The sequence below is a fragment of the Coccinella septempunctata genome, chromosome 1, assembly GCF_907165205.1.
Source record: "Coccinella septempunctata chromosome 1, icCocSept1.1, whole genome shotgun sequence".
Taxonomy (NCBI): Eukaryota; Metazoa; Arthropoda; class Insecta; order Coleoptera; family Coccinellidae; genus Coccinella; species Coccinella septempunctata.
Genome location: NC_058189.1, coordinates 55,635,284 through 55,659,079, shown reverse-complemented (window position 1 = coordinate 55,659,079; position 23,796 = coordinate 55,635,284). Strand labels below are relative to the sequence as shown.

General features: G+C 35.3%; 1 protein-coding gene across 1 annotated transcript in view; it reads right to left on the bottom strand.

The window, feature by feature from the left end:
• LOC123320158 (discoidin domain-containing receptor tyrosine kinase B-like) overlaps positions 1 to 23,796 on the bottom strand; it is a 364,297-nt gene that overhangs the window by 100,718 nt on the left and 239,783 nt on the right. Inside the window, exons 5-7 of the mRNA XM_044907363.1 lie at positions 23,253 to 23,432; positions 14,042 to 14,175; positions 8,829 to 9,036 (exon numbers count right to left, since the gene is read on the bottom strand). Of these exons, the coding sequence (XP_044763298.1) occupies positions 8,829 to 9,036; positions 14,042 to 14,175; positions 23,253 to 23,432 (522 nt within the window). The remainder of the gene's footprint in view (positions 1 to 8,828; positions 9,037 to 14,041; positions 14,176 to 23,252; positions 23,433 to 23,796) is intronic.

Sequence of the window (23,796 nt, the reverse complement as noted above, 5' to 3'; positions counted from 1 at the left end):
CCTAAACTAATTAATAAGGGTCATTTTCCTATATCTCCGTGAGATTTACATGGATGATTCGGATTTTCGCGCCTTATTGTTGCAGTCAGTTTCATGCTCTGCTAGTATTTTGGAATTCAGTATACGATATAATTTCGATGTCGTTATCAGATCGCACTTCAACAGCACTGATATTGAAAAGGACTGGTCACATTTCACAATATCGCTAATCACTAGTTGTGTCTTGTGTCAGATTCTATCTTACAGCGCTTGCCCACTTTACGTCAAGCCAAGATGAACGCAAGCGCACAGATCCCTATGTTACATATTTCAAGCATGACGTTGGCCCACGTGTTTTCACGTCAGATTCAGAGTAATCTGTGTTAACCTTCACTGCATTGCCTGTCAAGGAATATAGAGTAGAAAGATGGGAAATGAAGCAACCAAAGTGCGCCATCTGTGTGTCAAACGTGTTTTTAAGACGCTGAGACTGGTTAAAATATTGATTTGAAGGCCATTTGCAGAAACATATGAAGTTTTGTAAGATTTTAGATGGCCCTTTTGATCAAGGAGTTCTTGGATGTTTAGATTCTCGTACCGATTTTTGTTTATCTCCTTCTAGTTGTTGATTATTGATTTTTTAATCTTATTTCTTGGTGAAAACCCCGAAAAATATCGTTCGAAAATAACTGAATGGTGAAAGAACTGTGTATAAAGTAATAAAATGGATTTTCCGAAATAAAGACTTAGTAATAATATTAAGGAAAATGAAAGCGATAGTATTGAAACATGTGACTTGGTCATTCATTGATTTTTATTTTCAGTGCTCCGTTAAGACAATGACTTCAGCAAACACTAATGACTACACCATGTGCAGTGAACATTTAACTGCAAGTCAATTGACAACTGTTCATCCACGTAAATTGTTGTATGCAGGAAGCATCCTTGCATGAAATGCCCATTAAGGGGAAATTATGACTTTTATAGGTCTATTCAATGATTCTCAATTCCTACTCATCCAATATATTAAGAAATGAGAGGTTTTATTGATTTCGATTTCTGAATCGAGTGACTCAATTGACTGTCAAATTATTGTTTGGAAAGTAAGTTTTATTAAACCTGTTGTGAGTGTTTTGTTTATTCATTAATCGATTTGTATATTGTGTCATGAAGAGACCATATCGTAAAGAAATCATAAAAAAGCATAAAGAAAGTAACTGACGGGCTAACATACAGATTTTGTATATCTTTGTAAGTTGTGTGGTTCTGAAAATTCTATGAATGATATGTGAAGAACTGAAATGTGTATGATATGATGGTATGATGATTGAATATTGGTTCACATTAAGTTCTGATATAAATTATACAAATTCAACTAAGTTTATCAATTAAAAACAATGTATAGCACAGAAATAACACCTTTATCCTATAACAGATCACCATATACTTTTGTGTCCTATTCCAATCTTTTTTTTTCCATAATCTTGAATTTATGTCAATTTTTATGAATTACAAATAAAAATGTAGCACATCCAATAGCCGTATTCCACTGATATCAATTGATTCCCAAAGGACAAGGAATAAAATTTAAAATTTCGCGCCTTTCAATTCTAAAGCAGAAAACTGTTATTAAACTGAATTGCCCCTATATTTTCAGCGTCATCTCATTGTCAAACGTGTTTTTACTGACCAAAATGTAGTCGGTTTTTAGTACTATAGTATATCCAAATCCAAGAGGCCAGCGGTAAACATTGCAGCATGAAGTGATCACGCGTCAAGAACGTGATAACGCAGAGGTGTACTAATAAATTGAATTCCGAGAGCGTTATATTTTAAAACTTTTTGAGTGTTCCAGTTTCGGTGAAAAATGTGTATGCTTATCTACGAGTCTGAGTAATGAACAATTAATCTAAAGTTCCCACTTTAATAAATACTATGTATATAAATGTGTAACAATATTTTTTTTGTAAAAGTGACTACCTCGTAGTGTCGTCAGAAGATGCAGAACTTTCCTCTAAGTTGACGATGACTGGTGTTATATCATCCATAATATTATCCAGTTTCCACATGTCTACCTCAACTTTTTGTTTGACATGTTTCACGCACTTTCTCCATCTTTCGGAAGTAACCCGTGAGAGAGCCTCTTGAAAAAGATTTTGGACGTCAGCCATTTTAAATGTGGTGTTTTTATCTGCCACAAAATTCTTGACATCGGCCCAAATCAATTCAATAGGGTTCAGTTCGCAGTGGTAGGGCGGTAATCTAAGTACAGTAATATTTTGGGCCTTTGCGGTTTCATCCACAATGTATTTTTCAAAGTTTTCTTTGTTCTGCCTGACTATCTGCAACTATTGCGCTTTTATGAGGTCAGGGGTGAAATCAATATTTTTCTCCCTCAACCATTGTTGGATATCACTCTTTCTGAATTGTGAATTAGGAATTTTTTCCATTTTCCTTGAATGGTAAGGAGCATTATCTAAAACTACTATAGAATTTTCCTCCAATTTAGGAACTATACCCTCGACCACTTTTCGAATGACTGACCATCCATTTCTTCATGGTAGTCACCAGTTTTTTTGGATTGGAAAGTCCAGAGTCCTCCAGTTAAAAAACCAGTGTCACTGCCAATATGACACACTATAATTCTTTGCCCTTTGCCTGGAAAAATATATTCACTTCATTTGAAAAACAATGTTGAAATTGTTTTCCACCAAAAAGGTACTTACATCAAGTTTCACAAAACTTTGATTGCTCGATCAACGATTTGGCATTCGATTTCCCGAAGGAAATCATTGAAACTTTCATATTTCCGAATATATTGGAGGAGTAGCAGTTGAGAATCATCAAATGGGCGTGTATAGATAATTATTTGGTGAAAGAATGATATTCAGAATGCTTATGACCAACTTATCGACTGAAAACTAATTGACGTTCATCCGTCACTCGATCGTTGATTCTCTGATCAAGCTTTATGAAACCAAAGGGTTAAACTCAAAATTCAAGACCTTCCCAGACGGATTTTTAATCCAGTAGATAATCCAGCAAGTAACGCTTGCCGAGAAGATGTAACTGTTTCATCGGTCCACACTTTGGATTTAGTATGACCGGTATTTACCCAAGTTCCATCCAAGCAGTAAATCTTCCTGTTTTCATCACGGAAGGTCCTAATTTTCGTGAGATAGTTTCTTCTCCAACATTTAATGTCGTCACGGTTCATTAAAAAACTGTTGCGTTGGCGACGTCCATATTTGAAATTAAGTTTTTCCAATATTATAGAGAAGGTACTATTCTTAAAATTTGGCAAGTTCGAGTCTTCATTAACTATTTTTAATACTTTCTCTATAGTCGGGTGTTCATTTCTGAAGAAAAACTCGTGAACTTTTCGCCGTATTACATTTTTATCGAAATCTGATAAGGACTCCCATTTGGTGTTCCGATTTTGATTTGTTGCCGGCTGTGATAGAACACCGGAATTTATGTATTCGGAAATAATTCTCCTAACACTTCGAGCTCCAATGCCAACTCTCTGCAACTCGGAGTTCTACGTCCTTTAAACACATTCCTGCATTTTGAATAATCTCAATTTTATAAGTATTCAAAATCATATCTTTTATCTCGGCACTGAAGTGTCGTTTCAGACGTCTCTTTTTTGGAGGACTTAAGTCAACACGCGATTCCTCAGCAGTATCAGTACTTGACATTATCTTAAATGCTTGTAACTTGAATAACTTGCTACAACTATAAACCAATTTACGAAAGAAAAAGCAATGAATGATCTCTGCAGTTCTGCACAACAATTCGCATACAATCAATGAATCAAACGTAATGCGGTACTGCATTACTCCCACCTGCAAACATGGCGTTCCTGATGCTTTGACCAATAAGAGGAGTACCTTAAATAAGATCACGCGTTGGTCAGTTTGTTTACGCTGGCCTCTCGGATTTGGATAGACTATAGTGATGAGCGTTTCTTATCTTTCTACTCTATAATCTTTGTGGTCTGTGTTAGTGGACTGACACGTAAATGGGATATAATATAAAATTTAGGGAACGTTGTAAAAATGGGAATAACCCTTTCGATTCCTGAGAAAAAAAAGAGTGTTGTAGACTGGACTAAAACCATGAAGTTAAACTTCTAACATGGCGTATGAAGATTTGAATCCTACTAATCTTTTATTTATTCGAAATTGCGCGTGGGAAGGGTCAGCTGGCGTTCACCGGGGGATAATCGAATTGACAGACGACTTCAGTGACGGGCGAATCCTCGAAAATAACGACGCGAGAATTTTTCATTATCACATCGTGTACGTAATCCGAACGTACAATTTCGATGTTTATTCGCGGGAACGCGTGAAAGTGAAAGCGAACGACAGGTAGTAAAAATTCGGCTCGTTAATCATAAGACCTGATGTCACGGCCGACAAACCCATTCATTTCAGCCGTAGAAATGACAAATTCTATATCCTAAAAGCCCCGGCCGAACTGGAACGAGGGCTCAGGTGGCGTCTGGACGCAATTTAAGCTTTCGCCGATCCCATTAAAATTTCCTGCCATACACTATCGGATACCACTAATGAACGGGACAACATCCAGCATTTATCAACTGATTTATTAGTGATGTTCATAATCGCTAATACGCGCGGGACAGATGAATATTCGTTGCACGTTTCGTTCCATTTCGTCGAAAAACATTCGTAATGTTTGTTGTCAGGACTGGGAAATTGCGACAAAAATGTCAGGAAATTTTTGATACTGGTGCTAACCCTAGCGGAAAGTAAATGAACGGGTGCATTTACTTTCCGTTAGTCAAGCATTTTAACGATTCTCCTCCATTATTCATTCACTTTTTTACTTTACTATTTTTTCCGAATCGACTCAGTTTAAAAGATACAGGCTGTTGAAAAACCACAATAAATATTATTTTTACTTCTATTTCACAAACGGTTTTATCGAATAAACTGAATTTCGGAGTACAGTTTCTCATTTATTTGATAAATCTTTTTCGAATACAAGATATTACCCACGTCTTCCAGTTTTCTCATTATGACCATTACGTACCATAAAAATACCTACCAAAAATTCAAAGAACTCAACTTTTGAAACTAAGTTGGACTCCATCTAATGAATATTTGAACGTTTCGTAAAATGAAAGTATCTTCATATATATTCTCATATAATGCGCCGTTTTCGAGTTATTCGATGTTGAAAAATTAGTATGTATCTGTGAAATTTGAAAAATTGGGTACTTTGGCTGAATACAACTCTGTTGTAAAGATCCAAAGATGTGTAGTGTCACAGATTTAGCTAGTTATTGTGAAGGTGGTTTTGTTTTTTCAGGGGTGGGACAGCTCATTATGAAATCTTAAAATGACCATATCTTTTTATCAGTGCCGGATCGGAAAAAATTTTTTTTTTGACCTCAAGAATCTACTGTTAAATATTTGTACGACTCAATGACCACCCTATACACATACAGGATGGCCAAAGTTGGTGATACCTGAACTACAACTTTTTAACAAAACGAGATAGAGAAAAATGAATGTACCATTCATGTCGTCTTTTTTCGAGAAACTAATAATGCCATCATCTGCATTCCTCTATCTTCGTTTGTTTTTGAGTTATAGGTCAAAATTTAAATAGGACGTTGGTCATTATCTCCGTTTCTGTAAGGATGTTGAAACGAAAACATTATAGAGGCACTTTTTTGATAGCTATCCAGTGGCATACTATGATTTTTTCCTACAGGTTTATTTGCTGATCTCTAACATAAAACTGTGTTTTTTCTTATGAAAACAGTAGTTAAAAATAACTTAGAAAGAATCATAAGTTTCTTTCGTTTCAGAAATATATCATACATCGCCCTCAGTCTTTCCGAGTCATATTAAACTACTGTTTTCATAAGAAAAAATACATCTTTATGTTATAGCTCAGCAAAGATACCTGTTGGAAAAAATCATAGTGCGCCACTGGATTGCTATAAAAAAACTGTCTCTATAATGTTTTCATTTCAACATCCTAGCTTATACAGAAACGGAGATAGTGACCAAAGTTGAATTTATAATTTTGACCTATAACTCGAAAACAAAAGATCATAAGGGAATGCAGTTGATGGCATATTAGTTTCTCGAAAAAAGACGACCGTAATGTGCCATGCATTTTCCTCTATCTCGTTGGGTTGAAAGAGTTGTAATTTAGGTATCACCAATTTTGCCCAGCCTGTACAGGGTGGGCAAAATTCGTTGTCTACTGAAGGGATCTCGAGAACTATAGCAGCTAGAAGAAAACGGACGACACATTCTCGAGCTCTTTTTTCTTGACTAATCCAAAACTGAAAACAGATCCAGCCTAACGTTCATAGATTTTGAGTTATGAACGAAAATTGAGAAATTGTCATTATCAATGAAGCTGAATAACTCTTTTATTTGAACTCGTATTCGAAATCTGTTGTTACATTCTACAGGCACTTTTTTATGAAGAATTCGAATATGATATCATCAAATTTTTTCATCCAGTCATTTTCGAGATACGACAGGGATTTCCGATTTTTCAAATGTAAACTATAGTTGAAAATTCTCTCATTCTGCTGCAATTTTTTTGCTGATTTCAAAAATGTATCATATGTTGCTATTCACATTAATATAACATAAGAAAAAAAAATTCAATACTTTTTCCTGCTTTTCGATTCACTGTTGAATTTTTAGTAGGTTGGCGTAACCATAGCAACCGTTGAAAATGCATTATATTTTGTGAACCTGAGCCTCTATGATTGAAATCACGGATTTCTGAATAAATATTTCGATGATTAATTTGCCATCGTTTGTTCTCGCGATGTTTGGCATACTTATCTTACGATGGTTCTCAATTCGAATACTACCGTGGACAGACGTACCTATTTTTCATCATCTTACTTTTGTAAAAATCCTAATTATAGATAGCTTTAGTATTTTATTTATTTTACTGACTCTTTAAGTTTCTTTCATGAATTGAAAAACGATAATTGAATAAATTTTCTTCTTTAATAGTCAGACGAAAGTCTTTTACTCTCTTTTAAAGGATATCGATCTCGATATATAAAAGAAATAATTATTCGATAGTCTGTGATTCCTATCACACAAGGTTGAGTTCACATAGGATTATGTGGAGTTCACAAAATATAATGCATTTTCAACGGTTGCTATGGTTACGCCAACCTACTAAAAATTCAACAGTGAATCGAAAAGCAAAAAAAAGTATTGAATTTTTTTTCTTATGTTATATTCATGTGAATAGCGACATATGATACATTTTTGAAATCAGCAAAAAAATTGCAGCAGAATGAAAGGACTTTCAACTATAGTTTACATTTGAAAAATCAGAAATCCCTGTCGTATCTCGAAAATGACTGGATCAAAAAATTTTACAATATCATATTTGAATTCCTCATAAAAAAGTGCCTGTAGAATGTAACAACGGATTTTGAATACGAGTTCAAATAAAAGAGTTATTCAGCTTCATTGAAAATGACAATTTCTCAATTTTCGTTCATAACTCAAAATCTATGAACGTTAGGCTGGATCTGTTTTCAGTTTTGGAGAATGTGTCGTCCGTTTTCTTGTAGCTGCTATAGTTCTCGAGATCCCTTCAGTAGACAACGAATTTTGCCCACCCTGTACACGATATTAATTTCTGTTTTCTCTCTCAAGAAAGTAATAGTTAACTAATAGTGCGGTTAGGAGCTGAATTTGAAATTAGTTTATTTTTTTGTCTACACAATGATAGACAGCATTCTGGAATTCTTTGATAGCAAGAAATTTTCATGTTTCATTGCAACTCTTAATACCGTAACTTTCCTACTATTTTCTTCCTCGTTTTTCGACAAAAACTCGAGTGTATGACATCTTTAAAATTGCAATCGAAATACCTTCAAAACAAAGTGAAACTCAATAAATCTCCCATTTAAGATTTTAAGGATTGCTGTCATCAAGCACATATGATTGATACAAATTAATAATAAGTACAACTGTATAAAACTTCCCTCTACGAACCAAAGTTTTTCTTTTTGCATTTTTCCTAATTTTGCATGGAGGCCGAGCTATTAAGGGTGGTACTTTTTAAAATTCACACACTGTATGTCTTTGGGCAGCACTTGCTTTTTTAAGTCAAAATATTGAGAAAAATGGAATTAAGCAGTCATTTCATGCGACATAGAGGACAATCATAAAAAATTTGGTGGTATTCCCCTGATATTGCAAGGAGGAGAAAAAGTCACCCCAAAAATTTGTTTGGCTGGAGCCTTTTTCCTTATTTACATTATTCTATTAAAAAAAAATTCAGCTTGATTCATTCAGAACAAATAGAGTGCCTTGTAATTTCTTGCAGAAATTCCTGTTTTTTGAGGAAGAAGAAGGCATCAACAGTTACATAACGTGAGTGGGAGAACACAAAATATCTGCTTAATTTAATTTCTGCCCTAGTTTTGGTCCATAAGGAAACAATTAAAAATATCTTTTCTGGCTACTGAAAAAGAAAAAACATAAATATCAACCCTATTTCATGACAAGGAATCTCCTCTTAAATTTGTTCTTTTTATTCACACCCCGTATATCAAAAAACAGCCTCACCCTTCTGAAGTCTTTCTGATGGCTGCATTGAACTACTTTTCCAAAGTGCTTCACCATCGTGAGCATTTTATGAAAGGCAGTTCTTAGTGCTAAGCACTTAGAGCTTTTTGTTGTCAGTTTTTTGCAGCTCAGCGCTGCACGGTTGACCTCATTGGCAAATATAAAATCGGAAGAACCAACGTGTTACGCAATAACCGTTCTGCGGACGAAAACACAAATGGAAAAAATGGAGAGATCTCTCAAAATTACCTGATTCGAATGAAATCTCGCTAATCAACATCCACTTGTTCGTGAATGATAATCGGAGCTTGATGAACTTGGCGGGTTTCCCATGGAGTTTTATCGTTATATTTCTGGCAGATTCCCTGGTTAGGTCCACAGGAATCATCGCGTGAACGGTGCTGGCCTGATATCTTTCGCCGTCTACGCTGAACAGAATCTCCGCCTGATTGAATATCTGAAACGAAATGAGTTCTTCAGTTTCAATTCATTCCTGTTGGTATTGTTGGATTGAATGGCCTCATTGATCAGCTGAATATTATTGTGAAACAATGAATCGTGATTCTAACAGGAAATATAAGACTCGTTAATGATTGGTCTGAGGAAGTCCTCTTCTAAGTGCAAAGAACTTTGGAATTTAATATTACTTATAGTTGGGGAGCCCAAGAGGAATATTCGGGATTTACTCAAGCGTGTCAGATTAATATAAGGGGAGATACCTTGGACCCTGTAGAGTACCTCTACCAAAAATTAGACCTGTATATAGGGGAAATTGTCTAGGACAGCCTGTCAGAATAGTAAAAAAAAATCATTGTACATAATCGAGCGTGTCAGATTAAGATATATGTGGTTAATTATATGTTGACAAGTGAATTCCCCTAATCTGACAATTCAAGTGAAATTGAAATGTATGTGGGGGCGCCAAACAAAAAAAAACGTCACGTGTACATTCCCGAGCGCGGTGGCTTTTTTCTTATTTTGAAGCTAATGATTCAAGAATAACGGAAAAAATTATAATCTGACAGTGTTAGCAAGCCGAAACAATGATAATTGGCCATAAAGGTCACAAAAATCAGTTTTTTCGAATTATCTTCTCTTCTGGGTTTCAAATGTTTTTTGCATTTTTGCATAACATTTTCTACAAATTTTGTTGGAAGCAATTTTTTTTACGTTTGAGCGTTTTTGAGATATATGGCGATGAAAGTACATTAGACTAGGTTTCTACATTGACCTTGGTCTTTCGCATGTGTGGCTAAGCTCCTAGCCCTTATCTCCCTCTAGCTCGAAAACGGTTAAGAGTATGTGAAATTGCTTCAGTCAAAAGTTGTATAGAATTTTATTATCTACAACTTTCAAAATGAATACAGAAACGATTAGAGGTACAATAAAGGAGATATCTAAAAAAATGCTATCAGATTAAGAAAACACCCCCTGATTAGTGTAACATTAATGGGTCAACACGCCTGCAACACAGAGATTAACCATCTGTATGAAAATCTGACACGCTCGAGAATGTACAACTAACGATTTTTTTTTGCATTTTCAAAGGACCACTGTGTCACGTCCGAACTACCAGTCTCTTGAAAAGTAGCTTCGTTTGGGCCCAATTAACATATCCTCTAAAAATCTGACACGCTCGGAAGAACATTTTTGTTTTAATATTTTCAACTCTTCCGCAGGTACGGCCAGCCCAACCACGTAAAATATCATATAGTATCATACAGTATCTTGATCTGACACGCTCGAGAAAGTACACCTGACGATTTTTTTACATCTTTGAGACCCTGCAGACGCTTTCTCCACAGCTGAAAGTGCATACATCAGAAAACCATTTAGCATCGTCGGTTCCCCAACTATCATTAGACCGAACATTCTCGTAACCATCTACATTTAGTTATATTTATGTTTTGTGTGGTTTCAAAGACTCTTATTCAATAATGAATGCTTTTCACACGTCGGTAAAAACCATCTTCATAATTTGCTGATATTGATAATTATAATACAGCATCCAGAATGCCAACATAACAGTTATTCCGAAAAATGGTAAGATTTACGTTTAGTCGAAGAATATCGGTCTTTAAAATCCCATAGACTACTTGACGACGATTTTTTCTGAAGGTTATTTTCATTTTCAATTAAAAAAAATCAAAAAACAAATGCAATATCCGACTTTTCGAATTCGAAGTTTATCCTAGGGTTGGAGTTCAAATAAAAGATATAAGAAGCTTCATAGATTCTTCCATTCATAACGCTGCTAGGTTTTCCCCGAAATTACATAATGGATTTTGATGATTATTCTTAACAGAATAACTAACAGCTATATCTAGATTATAAGATGAAGGTCAATGTTATTCCAACAAACAATAAACCTTCAGGCTTATTTGCATCTGGCCCTTGATCTGATCCCATCTCCTTGAAAAAATTTGAGGGAAAAGAAGCAGCTTCCCTTTAAACTTTCTTATTGACTCTTGAACCATTTTCAAGGAATAAACACGGAATTTTCCATTGGCTGGGGAGTGAAAGTTTTCCACCTCAGCTCTTGGCACTCTTACAACATCTTGAACTCCGTCATGAATTTCTGTTTGGCCCTTTACGAGTTCTGGCAAAATCAAATAGACGAAACACTGCTCAAGTCGACTCTCTATTGAAATATTCACTCAACTCATATTCGTTTCCGAAGTGGAGAAAGTATGAACTAACAACTTTCGACGGAATTAAAGGTAACTTCTGACCGAAAAGTCGTCCAGTGCTTTCCTGCAGACTTCCCTAATCCTTCCAGAGCCGCCTCGACTTCTACGAACTGTATCCCAATTCCTCTTTCCTTATCGAAAAGGATTAAAGGGCAGAGCAAGGAAAGAGCTGCAACTTATTCGAGCGAAATTAGAAACTTTCTCGAAATAAATAGGAACCCAATCAAATATTTAATCGTGTCGTAGGATTCGTCGGCGTTTAAGTACGTCAAATTGTTTTTTCGATATCGAGCAAACATAAATGAGTTTCGACGCTTTTTCCTCGCTTTCATTAAGTAGGAAATGACATTCATTAGTGGAGATTGTTGAATTAGGCTCTTCAGCTATATTTTCTTTGGATTCGATGTCAAGGAAAAAATTCTGCTCTGAAATAGAGCCATACCATCATGAATAGATAGTTGGCCGAACATCCAGTACTGCAAACAGTGAAGACAATATTTTTATTTCTGCTTTTCTGCTTTTTTCTGGATCATACCAGTCATACCCATGATTTAACGTCCCATTTTAATAATTTTCAATCCAATTTTCTATTCTTCTTGTTCTCATTCAATTATTCGCCTGTACTTTCTTCTTCTTATTTTCACTGGATATCCTCGTCAACTTTCTAACGGTTGTTGAAGGGGAAATAACGATATTAAAAAAGTAATGAGGATAAATTCAGACGCATACCACCCGACGATATGAATATCGACAAGTGTTACGATCTGAATTGAGCTAGCCAATTTGTCATCGTCAAGGCCCCCAAATGGAGTACGCTCCACCGAAGAAAAGCAGATGCTGACCATGGTTTCGGCCTCATTTGGCCTCATCAGAGCAACATAGCATTTTTCTACGGTGGAGAACGTTTGGAATTGATGGAACTTTATTCAATGTTGTCATGTTCTAGTGGGTATTATTTATTTACCCACAGCGCCATGGGTAAAAGCTAGAAAAATGCTATGTTGCTCTGATGAGGCCAAATGAGGCCGAAACCATGGTCAGCATCTGCTTTTCTTCGGTGGAGCGTACTCCATTTGGGGCCCTTGACGATGACAAATTGGCTAGCTCAATTCAGATCGTAACACTTGTCGATATTCATATCGTCGGGTGGTATGCGTCTGAATTTATCCTCATTATTTATTCATTGCCTCCCTGTTTAGGCGCGATCATTCCTTATTGATATTAAAAAAGTTTCTCTTCATTTTCATAAGAATCATTTCATATTCAATCATTTGGAGAAACCATCTCAATGTTTTTCAATTACAGTTCGAGCAAAAAGTATGAAATAAACTGAGTGAGTGTATTTGTGTTTGTGAACTGATTTCCTTTGATGTTCGTTGATTTTTAACATCCTCAAATTTTTAGTTAAAAGAATAAGAACCACGGGGATAAACGTTATGTTTAGACCAAAATAATTTATAAAAATGGCACTGGAAATATAAATATTTTCAGTATATCGCAAAAGGTGTGATTTTTATTGAGATGAAATTCATTCACTGGTCTTTTAACAGTTCCAATATATACACCCTGTATATATTATGGGCACAAGATCAGAACTAAAAATGTTTCCATGAACTTCATGGTGTCCCAGAGAAAATCTAAAATATTTTTATGTTCTTGTCAGTTCTGGTTATTCCTAGATTAGCTATTACCTTGGTTCTTCCAAATGTCATATTCAATAAATTAGGACATTTTTGGATTGTCTATCAAATATGACTTTGATCCAATACTAAATCGGGATTTACTCGAGCGTCGTGGAGACCTAGAGGATTTAGAAGATTAGATGGTAGAAAGAAAAAAACGTTCTATGATGTATGCACTTTCAGCGGTGTTGAAAGCATCTGCAGGTTTTCAAAGATGTAAAAAAAATCATCGGGTGTACATACTCGAGCGTGTCAGATTAAGATTCTCTATATGCCCTACGTGATAATAAATTATGTTAATATGACATTTTACGTGGTGGGGCTGAAGGTAAGGAATAGTTGAAAATGGTTAAAAAAATTTTTTTTCCAACGTGTCAGATTTTCAAATGATTTAATTGGACCCAAAGAAAACTACTCTTCAAGAGAATGACAATTGGGATTTTATGCAAGGTCACAGCGATCTTTTGAAAATGCAAAAAAAGTCGTTACTTGTACATACTCGAGTGTTTCAAATTTTCATACAGATAGTTAATCTCGGTGTTACAGACGTGTTGACCCATTAATCCGACACTAATCAGGGGGGGTTTTCTCAATCTGACAGTTTGAAGATGATAACAATGAATATTTTTCAAATATCTCCCTTTCTGTACCTCTAATCGTTTTTGTATTCATAATGAAAGTAGTAAATACTAGAATTTTATACAACTTTTTACTGAAGCAATTTTACATACTCTCAACAGTTTGCGAGCTAGATGGCGATGATTACGAGGAGCTTAGCCATACATGCGAAAGGGCAAGGTCAATGTACAATCCCAGTCTAATGTACATTCATCGCCATATATATCAAAAACGGTTGGACGTAGAAAAATTGCTTCGGACAAAATTTGTGGAAAACGTTATGCTCTATAACTTTTATTACGAATGCGAAAACGATTTGAAGCCCAGGAAGAAGATAATTCAAAAAACTTTTTTCAAACACATTTAAACATTTAAAACAAGAAAAAGCATATTTTCATTCAATGTTTCATCCAATCACTCTTATAAAAGGACCATTATAATGCTGTTATTGACATGGTAAGAAATTACTTACTTGTACTCCCCTAGTGAACATATTGTTGCAATGCAAATGAACGGCATGAAATTCCCTGATACCTCCGAATTCGAAAGTTATATCTACTGGATCACCACCTCGTGTACCATTACTCCATCCAACCCATCTGGTCCCTGCAAGAAAAATTAATCATGAAAAATTTCTATTCAGATAAAAGGAAATTTTGTTCAGAAATAGTTATTTAATCAACTAGGTTATTAATGAAAGCGATTAATGATTGAGACGTTAATGTTCGAGATCATTAATCGCTCAATTAATAAACGAGTTGATTACAAGATTTTTCCGTCGACCACATTTTGAATTCAATGTGAATTTTTGATTGCAGAAATTTTCTATCGATACTTGGACAAATTTGACACCCTATGAATTTTCTATGTTCATATCGGAATGTTGATATTTACGCGGCCGATCGAACAATTCGAGAAGTCCATAGAGGGCATATTCGAGTTGTGACATTTTGAGTAAATTACATTGATATCGTTCCCTATAATATCTGTTAAAGAATGTGTGGAGCTGGTGGAAGATGGAGTTGTAGTACAAAGATATATTGATACTCTCTAACCATCATTATTTTTCTGCAACCTCCACACTTCATCTCTTCTCAATTCACCCGCTAGGTACTACGAAAATCAATGCGACATACAAATAAAATAATTATTTGGGAAGCTACTGAATACTTCTATGTTCGATTACCCATGACAATAATGCATTAATAGGAAATTAACCAATAAAAGGGTTCATTAACAGCTGATTTCGTGTACGTTAAACAGTGCTATTATTAAGAGGTCGGCGGAAAAATGCATTAACTGATGTAGGTATATCAGTTATAAACTTTCAAAATTATCTTATCATTTACCGGTTTATTTTTATTTCTCCGATGTAAAGAATGAAGTTTCCGAATGAAAGACTCCAGGAGTTTATTCTTGGCTTCAATGAATGAGTAATGAAAAAAAATCGTTCGGAGCAGTTTCATGAGAATTAAGCTTTCACAATGTCTCAGTGGGACGTTCAGGCATCAGAAGAATTCGTATTTTTCGTAATTAAAAATCTAGCGAGTCTGAATGCAATAATAACACGGTTTGTAATAGCTTTTTTCCAAAGGGGGATTTCCGCCCCAAATAACCGCCCTTTGAACTTCCATTCAGAAAAAGAAGTAATTTTCCTCGGAATTATCATTTCGTAATTCACCGGCAAACGTGACACGAGAAAGATATACCTGACTTAAAGACCCGAAAGAAGGAATAACATTTTCTCAAATTAACTACGAAATTGTTCCAGGATTCTGTGCACCTGTACAAGACTCCACTTAAAATTCATGTATTCGACAGTGCACACAGATAAGCTGTTCTGCGTCTGGGGCCCGCAGATAGCTCGCCCTTTCGGCGGCGTGTTTTATCTTGGCATCGAGACGCAAATACGACGATGCCATGCCCCGTCACGTAGCAAAAAGTTGGCGTTTTTCGTTGTGGTTGAAAAAATATCTGCTGCTGAAACGGGTGGGCGGCATCGTTTGATGTTTCGAGGTAAATACGAAGAGCTTCGCCAAAGCTTTAATTTCTGCAGTCATCGACCAACCAGTGTAATCAGAAATTCATAGATGAAAAACCTCTAAACGGATTATGAATTTGATCAGCGAACTCAGTGATATAGACAAAAGAACATTCAGTAACAAATTGAGCAGTTAATTAAGTGGAGGAGCGGAAAGAGCTTATTTTCACTAACTACATAGTCTACATGTACGAGGATATACTGAAAAATTCTTAGACTACTATAGAACCAAACAAAATTTCAATGTCAAAATATTTTATTACTCAATATATTCTCCTCCGAGTTCTCCTCTTAATTGGATACATTTATTACAGCGAACCTGCAACGTCTCTAGATCTTTCAAAAAATTTTTTTCTCCTTTCTCTGCAAATCAGACCTTCACAGCTTTTATTATCTCTAGTTGGAAGAAAATTTACGACCTTTTAAATTTTTTTTCAGTTGAGGAAAGAGATGATAGTTATATGGAACCAAATCTGGTGAATAAGGGGGGTGTTCTAGTAATTCAAAGACTAAATCACGAATTTTTTGTATGGCCCATGAGATTTGTGTGCAAGGGCGTTGTCCTGAAAAAACAAAACACCTTTGGATAGCTCTCCGCGTCTTTTCTCTTTAATATTTTTCCGTAGGGTGGACAGTAATGTCGAATAGTAATCTCAGTTTATTGTTCTACCCTTATCCAAAAAATCAATCATGATTACTCCATGACAATCCCAAAAAACTGAAGCAAGAACTTCTCCAGCAGATTTTTGGATACAAAACTTCTTAGGTCTTCGAGAACCAGAGTGTCGCCATTCTATCGATTGCTGCTTTGTTTCTGGATCGTAGAAATGTACCCAAGTCTCATCCATAGTAACAATTCGATTTAAGAAGTCTACATGGTTTTCATATCGAGCCCAGATCGAACGCGATGCTTCAACCCTTGCACGCTTTTGCAAGATTCAAACATTTGGGGATCCATTTTGCAGCAATTTTTCTCATGTCCAAATTGACTTGAACTATATATGATTAACGCGTTCGTATGAAATATTCATATATCCGTTTCAGCCCAATTCGACGGTCTGATAAAATGTCATGAACTGCATCGATATTTTCGGGGGCTGAGACAGAAACTGGCCTTAACGATCGGTCATCATCTTCAATGGAAAATTTACCTAATCTGAAGCTTGCAGTCCAATTTTTCACGGTCGCATGGGAAGGACATTGATCACCAAGGGTATTAAGCATATCTTCGTAAATCTTCTTACTCCTTAACCCTTTTAAATGCAGGCTCGATACTCCAATTTTTTGAATTTCACAATTTCTGTGGACATCTTCTTTTTTTTAACTTATTGCGTAACTCTGGTTTACTTTTTTGTCCACAAACTTCACACTGACACTTCTAATGAGTTATTGTTCGTTGCTATGGTAACGCAATATTTATTTTATGCATGGAACTGGTCTAGGCTAACTAGATATCAATACATCCTCGTAGAAGATCCAAAACCATGTTTATCGTTCATCTCAGAACACGCACGAAGATTTTTGACTCATAGCATTTCATTGTACACAAGTGCATATGCTAGTTTTAGGAAGTGTGAGAATTAGGTACGTATATACAGGATGAGTCTTAGACTCGTACAAGTATTTAAGAGAAGATTCTTGAGGTCAGAAGAAACACTCTTTCCTTTTTCCAATATGTTTTTTTCGATTCGGTCTGATAAAAAGATAGAGCCATTTAAGTTTTCATAAAGAGCGGTGCCACCCCTGGAAAAACAACATTACCTTAAGAATAACAAGATACATCTGTGACACCACACATCTATGGATCTATTAAACATGTTGTATTCAGCCAAAGTACCCAATGCTTCAAATTACCCAGGTACTTCTTAATTTTTGTACATCCAAGTACTAGAAAACGGCGCATTATACGAGAAAATATGAAGAATACTTTTAATTTACAAAACGATAAAATATTCATCAGATAGCGTCCAACTAAGTGTCAAAAGCTGGATTCTTTTAGGTTTTGGTATTTTTATGGTACGTAATGGTCATAATGATAAAACTGGAAGACGTTGGTGATATCTTTTGCTCGAAAAGGGTTCATCAAATTAATGAAAAATTATATTCCGAACCTCAAGAACCTACTGTTAAAATATTTGTACAGGGTGGGCAAAATTCGTTGTCTATTGGAACTGGAGGGATCTAGAGAATTATAGCAGCTAGAAAAAAACGGACGACACATTCTCGAGTTCTTTTTTCTTGACTCATCCAAAACTGAAAACAGATCCAGCGTAAATTGAGAAATTGTCATTTTCAATGAAGCTGAATAACTCGCTTGTTTGAACTCATATTCGAAATCCGTTGTTCAATTCTACAGGCACTTTTTTGTGAGGAATTCGAATATGATATTATTAAATTTTTTGATTCAGTCATTTTCGAAATACGACAGGGATTTCTGATTTTTCAAATGTAAACTATAGTTGAAAGTTCTTTCATTCTGCTGCAATTTTTTTGCTGATTTAAAAAAAACGTATCATATGTCGCTATTCACATGAATATAGCATAAGAAAAAAAGTTCAATACTTTTTCCAGCTTTTCGATTCACTGTTGAATTTTTAGTAGGCTGGCGTAACCATAGCGACCGTTGAAAATGCATTATGGTTCGGGAACTCCACATAATCTTCAACCTTCTGTGATAGGAATCACCGATTGTCGTATAATTATTTCTTTTACATATCGATATCGAGATCGATTTCCTTTAAAAGAGAGTAAAAGACTTTCGTCTGATTATTAAAGAAGAAAATTGATTCTATTATCGTTTTTCTATTCACGAAAGAAACTTAAAAAGTCAGTAATATAAATAAAATACGATAGCCATCTATAAATTGTAATTTTTACAAAAATAAGATGATGAAAAATAGGTTCTTCTGTCAACGGTATTATTCGAATTGTGAACCATCGTAAGATGAGCATGCCAAACATCGCGAGAACAAACGATGGCAAATTAATCATCGAAATATTTATTCAGCAATTCGTGATTCCAAGCATAGAGGCCCAGGTTCACAAAATATAATGCATATTCAACGGTTGCTATGGTAAGCCAGCCTACTTATAATTCAACAGAAAATCGAAAAGTAGGAAAAAGTATCGAATTTTTTTTCTTATGTTATATTCATGTGAATAGCGACATATAATACATTCTTGAAATCAGCAAAAAATTGCAGCAAGATGAAAGAACTTTCAACTATAGTTTACATTTGAAAAATCAGAAATCCCTGTCGTATCTCGAAAATGACTAGATCAAAAAATTTATTGATATCATATTCGAATTCCTCATAAAAAAGTACCTGTAGAATGCACCAATGGATTTCGAATACGAGTTCAAATAAGCGAGTTATTCAGCTTCATTAAAAATGACAGTTTCCCAATTTTCGTTTATAACTCAAAATCTATGACCATTACGCTGGATCTGTTTTCAGATTTGGAATAGTCAGGATTAGAGCTCGAGAATGTGTCATCCGTTTTCTTCTAGCTGCTATAGTTCTCAAGATCCCTTCAATAGATAACGAATTTTGCCCACCCTGTGCTAGTCAAAGATTCACCCTGTATATTATCATTCCGATTCTCGTAGATTCCAAAGTGACATCTCTCAGAAGTTCTTTGAAAAGCTTGTGAAAGGTGTTTGGCGTAGGCTTTGATGCTGTGTTCTTACTCCAACTTATGGGAGGCACTGTTGATTTCCAACCCAACAATGAATGGTAACCCACGCTGATTAAAAATGTCCTTTCTAGCCCCGTGATCAGACTCTGTATCACCCGATCCTAAGCCAACGTTCTAAACCACTGAGCTAGGAACAAATTATGAATTTATTTGTGGAACGATGCAGCCCCTCAAACGTCTAACCATCCTCAGTTCCCTACAGCGCACTGACCTCATATTATAAATCCAAGCCGGAATACCCTGGAATATCCCTTCGGCAGAATCCTGGCCACACTCAAACACACAAACCCCCGACCCGAAACGCCAACGGACATCAACGAAGTACGATAATCCATTAATAAAGATGATTGATGGAATGATTCCTCGTCTGTACATTTTGATTCGTGTTGGATTTCTCGAGATCTTCATTATTGGAATATAACCAGTGGCTTCATCATTCAGCTGTCGGGGCATTTAGACAAACAAATGAATTCGAGTCGGCGGAACGGCACGTGAACTGCATATTCAGCAGGAGTCCGAGGATTCGGCGAAAGCACGATCAGAAAGCTGAAAGATCATTATGAGATCTGTTTGCGTAATTAAATTGAGGGCGATGATTTTTCATACGAAAACGTGAGATGCGTTTAGAGATTGGGCGAAATTTAGAGTTTGAAAGAAGGGGCGGCGAATTCTCGTCCCTGGAATTTTTCCAGCAAAGATGAACTTGGAATTGTGAAATATGAACTATCACACTTTCAACAGATACAGTTTTAGAAATTGTAATGACTAATTTAAATTCAACATTTTAACTCATCTTCTTCATTCTTAAATATCAAAATGGGGATGTAATAATATACATTTATTATACAGGGTGTTTCATGAGTCGTTGGCCATAGCCTAATGGTGAATGCAGGTCATCCATACCTTTCAGAAAACTTGCTTGTTTTGTATCCTAAGGCTATTGGTTTCGGAGATACGGGGTGATTCATGAACATTGGCCTAAATTTGCGATAGCCATAACTCTGGAATGCAAAGTCCGATTTCGATCAAATTTAATGGGTTTGTTCACTTCAGAAAGCTCTTCCAAAACGGCTCATGAAATATCAATATTTTCAGGGCAGTACTCAGATTATCATGATTTTTCTTTCAAGCTCCAAAATCTATATTTTTCACATCCCTTACAGAAATTTCGTTATTGCTATGAAGAACTACATAATTCATTCTAAGCTATTCAATTTTCACTTTGCATGGCACACTTGTAACAAGGGAAAAGGAACCTGACAAATTAATGTTTTATGTAATTCTTTCAAGATGCGGTTCTTTTTTTATGCCTTTGGTGATATTATTTAAACGTCTTCGGTCGAGATTTTGAATCTTTTTAAATTCTGTTCAACTCTTTTTCAGGACATACTGAGTGTACGTAAAAAAGTGACAGACACTTCACTAGAGCATTTGCGGCAGAGGATAGAAGTAGCCTGCGCAGAAGTTAAACAAAATCCAGAAATGATAAGAGGGGCAATAAATAATCTAATTCTTAGTGCTAGGAAATGTGTCGAGATGGAAGAACTCCATTTCGAACATCTCTTATGGAAGTACATTTTCATTGTCGTTTTATGAAAGGAAATAAAAAGGTTAAGGTTTTTCGGAAAATAAATATTAATACTTATATGTGTTATGAAGCAAATACACATACGGATTGCATTTTGTTCGAATCATCTGTATCTAAATTCCATATGTAATTTCAAAAGAATTCACAGCTCGAGTTTGCACACTTTTTTACACTCAGTATGTCCTGAGGGTTTAAAATGAAAATTAATTGAACAGAATTTTAAATAATTCAGAATCTCGACAAAGGACAATGAATATTATCACCGAAGGAATAAAAACAGGACCGCATTTCGAAAAAATGACATGAAATATAAATTCGTCCGGTTCCTATTCCCTTGTGACAAGTGTGCCATGCAGACTGAAAATTGAATTCCTTAGAATAAATTGTGTAGTTTTTCATGGCCATAACGAAATTTCTGTAAGGGATGTAAAAAATATAGATTTTGATGCTTGAAAGAAAAATCATGATATTCTGAGTACTGCCCTGAAAATATTGATATTTCATGAGGCGTTTGAAAGAGCTTTCTGTAGTGAACAAAACCATAAAATTTGATCGAAATCGGACCTTCCAGTCCAGAGTTATGGCTATTGCGAATTTAGGCCAATGTTCATCAATCATCCCGTATCTCCGAAACTAATAGCCTTAGGATACAAAGAAAGCAAGTTTTCTGAAAGGCCTGAATGACCTGCATTTACCATTAGGCTATGGCCAACGTCTCATGAAACACCCTGTATAAGATACAGCTCATTTTCTCGCATAGAAAAATTATAATCTTACCTATTGCTTCAGTTTGCAAATAAAAAATAATTCTTGGGTCATTCTCGTAGTTTGAACTGTCTTGATAAGAAAAAAGAAAGATAATGTTTCTTTATATTTACAGGAGTTTTCAGACTGTTCATGAATTGAAAAACAGGAGACTAGAAAACCTCTGACAAAAGAACTATTTCTGGATTTTCGGAATGAATTTAAACACCCTATAAACTATAAATAAAGCGAAAACATTCGAATGAAGCTTTTGATTTGAAAACTTGCTTATATTGATCACCTTTATTATCTATTAAAAAATCACAAGTCTGAGGTACAGGATGTATAAAAGAGGATGGCAGCATATTTGGAATAGGTACTGCAGGTAAATTGACTTGGACTAATCAGATATTAGTCGTTTTCGAGTAATGTGATGTTCAAAAATACAAAATATCTTCGATATTCGGAGAATTGGTTACTTTGGCCGAATGTAACTCTGTTTAAAAGATCCAAAGATGTGTAGTATCATAGATTTAGCTTGTTATTCTGAAGGGAATTTTGTTTCTCCAGGGGTGGATCATTATGAAAACTTGAAATGGCTATGCTATATATTTTTATCAGAGCCGAATCGGAAAAGTAGTAAAGGAGAAAAGTGTTTCTTTGGGCCTCAAAAATCTACTGTTGAAATATTTGTACGAGTCAAAGACTCACCCTGTATTTCAACATTAGATGCTTGATGTCAAAAGTTCCCCAGTTTTTCAGGTTATAATAGAATACTCTGAGTTCAAACTGCTCCAGGCTGATTGTGACCGATTCAATCATTTTTGTAGTCTACTTGGATGAAAATTATAGATTTCCCTAAAATTTAAGACATTGATATAAGTAGTTTTCACAGAACATATTTTATATTGAATCACTTGGATGCTCGTATGCATGTATATGAAATGAAAAATATGTAGGTATGTAAACATATTCTTATGGTGCATGAACGATTAATTTAACGACCAACTTCAAAGGACGTATCATTAAAAAAGTTTTCTATTTGCCTCGTTGTCTCACTCTTCAAATATTCTCTTAATGAGTTTCCTCCAAATAACGAGGCATATAGATATAGTATATTAGTGCTTTCATTCCTCGAACACTGCACCGAAGGCAATGTTTGTAATGTGATATTTTCGTTCAACTACAAATAGTTGAATCATGCAATATGACAAAAAACTAGAACAGAAAATGATAGTTTTCTGCGTTTCTTTTGATCCTTAGACATAATATAATGAGAGTTTGTTACTACCGAAAGAATAAATTTGTATGAAGCAAAATATAATGAATTGTTTGCAACATGAGAGGCAGATTGAATTTATCCGCGAGCAACTTCATATTTTTTGTTCATGCCTGAGAGAAATTCTATGGTGAGGGGAAAGCATATACTGGATTTCCATATTGCCGAAAAGATAATGTAATAATTTAGCTCACTCACAAGGAAATTGAACAGTCAGACCAGAACACAAAATAAATGAGGTGATCCTCACTCATACTAAACATAAAATTTACTCTTTCCATTCTCCCCAGTAATTTTATGCACATTCCTCGGAAAAATATGGTTTTTCTTACCTGAATTTTCACCTTGAAGCTGCTTCTGATAATCGTCATCTCCATAGAGACCATCAATCAGCTGACCTAAACCGTCCTTCTGGTAATTACCTTCGATGACACCATCGTAACTTATGTCCTCAAGGTTTATATTCTTATCTCTTATTTCTCCTTTTGGTGAACTGTATTTGACGATACTCTCTGCAAGAAAAATCCATCGTTATTATAATATTTCCATCTGGAGAGGGTTTGAGGAAGGTCATCATTATCAAACAAAAATTTAAAGTTTGGAAAAAATCAAACCGGTAAGTTTTTTCTGTGAACTCTATCCGATAATGAATCAATCATTCCAAAGAAATAAAAGATGTCGATATATCAAATTCGAAGCTCAATCTCCGAATATCCATTGAACACGTCTTTGTGGATGGCGAATAAATATAGCGTATATTGTAACAGGAACTAACCTACTAAATCCTCTTATTAAATTAGCTAAGCAGGAAACAGTAGCTACGTGGAAGGCTTACTTCCAGTACATTAATCTAATAAAGAGGAAAATAGGCAAAAG